Source organism: Berghia stephanieae, chromosome 14, assembly GCF_034508935.2.
Source record: "Berghia stephanieae isolate SIO BIC M18660-M18661 chromosome 14, UCSD_Bste_1.3, whole genome shotgun sequence".
NCBI lineage: Eukaryota > Metazoa > Mollusca > Gastropoda > Nudibranchia > Aeolidiidae > Berghia > Berghia stephanieae.
Window position 1 is genome coordinate 25,009,362 of NC_088373.1, and position 5,152 is coordinate 25,014,513.

General features: G+C 38.4%; 1 protein-coding gene across 1 annotated transcript in view; it reads right to left on the minus strand.

Moving 5' to 3' along the window:
• Positions 1–408: 408 nt before the first annotated feature.
• The window catches only part of LOC144959964 (uncharacterized), a gene marked incomplete in the record, with an annotated part of 73,599 nt that continues 68,855 nt past the window's right edge, over positions 409–5,152 (minus strand). The window contains 1 exon segment of the mRNA XM_078892844.1: positions 409–2,329. Coding sequence (XP_078748970.1) covers positions 2,202–2,329 — 128 coding nt within the window.

Here is a 5,152-nt window from a genome sequence, read left to right on the forward strand (position 1 = left end):
TGAACTCATAAATACAAACACACATAACACAAAAACTCGAGTTGCCTAAATGAGTCTATAAGATGGAGAAAACGATAAAGTGAGTTATATGTATCTCATATAGACAGTATGCGTATGGCTGACAAGCTCGCAACATTGCCATCCGGCAGTATAACGGACCGACACACAAGGCTCTGTGTACCCATGAACTTTTATAGTGTGGTTGATACAGTTTAGTGAGAATCGCTCACAAATGCGGATGGCAAAATACAATAATAAAGGCTTGAGTGACGTCATCATCGATCTATCTATAAGATGGAGAAAACGATAAAGTGAGTAAATGTATCTCATATAGATAGTATGCGTATGGCTGAAAACCTCGCAACATTGCCATCCGGCAGTATAACGGACCAACATACAAACTATATGTAACCTTGAACGTTTATAGTCTCGTTTATTCAGTCTAGTGAGAATTACTCATAAATTCGGATTTCAAAAAGCAAGTACAACGACATGAGTGACGTCAACTTCATACTATCTATAAGGGAACAACACAAAACAACACATTGACTGTCGCCATCGTAAACTCATAGCCTGACACTGACCAAAGAATTAGGACAAAACACACGGTGAGATCACCAAAATGTGAATACATCGCGAGTTGTATTTAATAGTTAACTTTCTCCTCACCGGACATTTTCAAGATTTTTACTAAAAAGTCGGGTCGACGAAACACATCAATGGGAGCGATCTATATTCATGTTTTCGGTAAGGCTGCCTCTATTCTTATCCCCCCCCCTCGGCCGATTGGATTACCGAAAAAAACGTCGCCGGCTTTTTGCGATTTGGATTTGATTGATTTTTTTAAAATTGTGCAACTTGTGACAAGAAACTTAACAAATTACTGCATTACAACCTTTGGATTAAACATACAACAGTTGTGGACTACTATTATGAAGACTAGCATCCTAGACTAGGGGGATGAGAATAGTCACTTCGTTTCGGTAAACCAGGTCATCACTCATATGCTTTGTTGCTGTCCAACGATTGGATATTTCTTAACAAATGAAAACACGCTGCTTTGTTTACAAAGGTTATAAACATATCCATGTGTCAAGCTGAATCAGATGACCAATCGTGATGTTAGATATTTAAAAAGCTGTGAACACTTTTCACTATGTGGGTCACTTTGAACACATTTTGCAATGTGACCAATGACCAATGACATGGAAAATTAATTTAGCTCATGCCCATTGTATTTTTAAACTTACAAGCAATAAGTGCCTGCTATACATAATTTAAATGTGCAAAACAAGCTTTACAAAACATCATTAAGTTCTTCTTATATATTACAATAAATATCTTTTACTATTTTTGTGATTTATTAAACAAATCTGAACAAGAAAAATGGTTTTGTATCGTAACGAATGTGACGATTTTCCTACAGTTGGTAAGGAGAAGGTTAAACCAATGGCATCATTTCTTTCCTTGAGCACTACAAACGACAACTCGCTGGACGCTACTTTGGCCTATAAAGATGTCAAAAGTCTCTGGCTATAAGTCTACGACGACAACTAATTGATAACAACAACGTGACGTCACAATAACGGTTCCAATCCTCTTGGAAGTATGAAACTAGTCCTCTCAATAAACTGGATACCTACATTGTGTAACTCATTGTCTGGTTTCAGAGTGAGTACATCCTAATAGGATTCAATAGTCTGATGTCACGTCCGCCCAGCAGCAAGCAGCTTGGTTCCATAAGAAAATCGGTACTTTTTACTCTTAGTACTGGCTAGAACTTTTTCACATGTCATGAATGTATAAAAGTCAAAATATGATCAGATTTATGATTTTTTCTCTCCTCTGGATACACTTTTATGCTCGTAGGAGAAGTATTTCATAAGGGCCTCCGCCATTGTTCCGATAATTTAGAACCAGTTACTAAGTTACTATACGTCATTACGACGGAAGTGACGTCACGACTGTTGAATCATATTTCTAGCCTAGATAGTGCTGGTCGTCAATAAAGATCATCCATCCATCCTGGCTATTTTACACCCCGTAATATAACTTATTAACCATTTATACATTGTCCAGCTAACTGTTTCCATACTTCCAAGGATTTTTGAACTGGAAAAGAGGGGAAGTGTGACATCGCGACATCTGCTTCCCATCAACCACATCTACACATTGAATCGTTGACACATTTCTTGACATGATTATTTTCCAAGAGTCCTCATGTCGATATCGGGGACTCTGTCCTTGTAACGTTTGGTCACCTTAAGGCTACCAAAACCCAGGATCAATCCGACCAAAAGCATGCCAATTCCCAGTCCAGCCATAGCTCCTGAAATAAACCAAAAACATATATATATATATATATATATATATATATATATATATATATGAGTGTTGGTGGGTACTTGTAGGTACGAAAGTGCTCGATAATGGTGGTTAGAGCTAATATATAATGACATTATATATATATATATATATATATATATATATATATATATATATATATATATATATATATATATAAAGGAATAAATTCACTCACGTATTTTTCGCCTGGGGATCTGTTATTGTTTAGGCACTTTATGCTATTTCTAACTTCAGTTGTTGTGATGCGGTTGTTTAGGTCTCTAGGGTTTCCTGAGAAGGGCGATACTTGTGAGACTTGTTTGTGAAATTTCTGCTGGAAGTGGTCAGTTACAATGTCAAGGATATCGTTGGGATTTGTTGTCTGTTTGCCAAATTTATCCTGTCGTTTTGGGTTCTCGAATGGTTTTCGGTTCAGAGATTTCGTCGCTTTGAACATAGACGATGCGTTATTTTTGGACTTTTCTATGTCTTCCACTTTTTTGTCTAATTCCTCGTTTCTGTGTTTTATTGTAAGTGATCGAATTGAATGCAGTATTTTGTTTCGTTCCGTTTTCAGGTTCATTATTTCTTCCGAGTCTTTCGTGTTTTGTATCCCGATCCTAAGTTCTTTTTGTTGCCGCGATAGATCGTTAATAGCGATGTTAGGCGTTCGATTTGGTTTGTTCTTAGTTGTATTAATAGAGCCTGCACTTTCTTCCCCCGCATATTTCATTGCCGCTTGCGTCTCTTTCCATTCATTGTTTGGATTGCTGTTTTGCTTTATTTTCCATAGACTTGAGTTAAGTTCATATTGGTAATGAATGCGACATTCTCGCTCATTTACTATTTTTGCCGTGTTTATTTTGACTGCCGTTTTACCTTTCTGTCTTCGGTGTCTGTACACATTTATGTTGAAATTCGTTTTTACAAGTTTGTGATCGGATGTTAGCAGTGTACCACCGTATGATCGCGAGTTGGTTGAGTAGTATTTATGGCGGTGTCGACATATGATATAGTCTATTTGGTTGTGTATTGTTATCATTTTGTCTTGGCGAAGATGAAATTCCCGCTGAATTGCTGAAATGCGGTACCCTCTCCCTGGATCTGAGCATTGCAAACATATTGAACAAAACATTCTCAACACACAAAGACTGGGACATTAACAGCGGTGTCCTAATTACAATACAAAAACCAGGAAAAACGAAAGGACCCGTAAACAACCTGCGCCCAATAACATTACTGAATACCATAAGAAAAACACTGTCAACTATTGTCCTCAACAGAATTAGACCGAAAATAGAAAAATATCTATCGCATAGCCAAAGCGGGTTTCGCCAAGACCGAAGCACATCAGACGTTGTATGGACACATAAATGGTTGGCAGCAAAGGCACTCAAAGAAAACATATCCATAACAATAACCGGAATCGATATGTCCGCAGCCTTTGATACGATCGACAGAGGAAAACTTTTGGAGATATTAACAGACGTAGTAGACGAAGACGAGCTCCGAATAATCCGATTTCTCCTCAGCAACACAAAGATACAACCAAGGATATACGGGGCCACAAAACAGACGCAGTTCGAAAGTAACATCGGGAACCCCCAAGGAGATAGTCTGAGCCCGATTCTGTTCACAATATACTTAGAACACGCTCTGAAAGAAGTTCGAAAAGTCATTCCAAAACCAACGACTCATATTGAGAATGAAATCCCTAGAGAAATCGCCTATGCAGATGATGTCGATTTTATTGGATCAACACCAGCAAATATAGACATCATACAAAATACCCTCATGAAATATAACCTCCAAGTCAATGCCAATAAAACCGAATTTACAACAATATCGAGGAACAAAGAGGAATGGAAAAGAACAAAGAAAGTCGGCTCACTAATTGGAGACACCGAGGATGTACAAAGAAGAAAACAGCTATCAAACGCCGCACTCAGTAAACTCACCAATGTATGGATTAGAGGTGACAAAATAAAGAGAAAAACCAAACTGAAACTGTACCGTGCTCTTGTAAAACCGGTACTTCAGTTTAACTGCGCCACTTGGGCGTTGACAAAATCCGAAGAAGAACATCTGGATGCCTTCCATCGCACACAGCTAAGAAGGGTACTGGACATCAAATACCCAAAAAAGATCTCAAATGAATCACTCTATAAGATCACAAAAGAAAGACCAATCTCCCTTGACATTTTACAACAACGATGGCAACTTTTCGGTCACATACTACGCAGGGACAAAAACATACCAGCTAACCAAGCCATGTCGGGATACTTCCAAAAACACGGGAACCTTTTCAGAGGAAGACCGATCACAACACTCCCTGTGATCCTAAACAAAAACCTCACAACACTTGGACAAAGCATTAGTCTCATAACGGCAGGGGACTATGAAAATCTGAGAACCCTAGCAGAGGACCAGCAATATTGGAGACACCTCACACAGGAAATACTGGAAACAGCCAAGGCGACCCGATCTTTCGGTCGAGACGCAAAAGGCATTTAAGTCAAGTAAGTCAACGTATTTTTAAGCCGAAATGAACGTTTCCACGTCTTTCATTTCATCAATCGGCATTTCTAAACTCTCGAAAACAAAACCATTCTACGGATGAATGGCGACTGATGAAATGAAGGACATGGAAATGTTCGTTAAAACACTCGGGAGTGAAGTTATACTTACTGTAGACTTATTTTCAGGTCTGGGAACCCAAATGCTATGGGCTCATTGTTGTAATGGAAATACACTCTATTATTTTTGTTCGTTTTTAAGAGTTATAAGGCGCTTGCAACTCATTTAG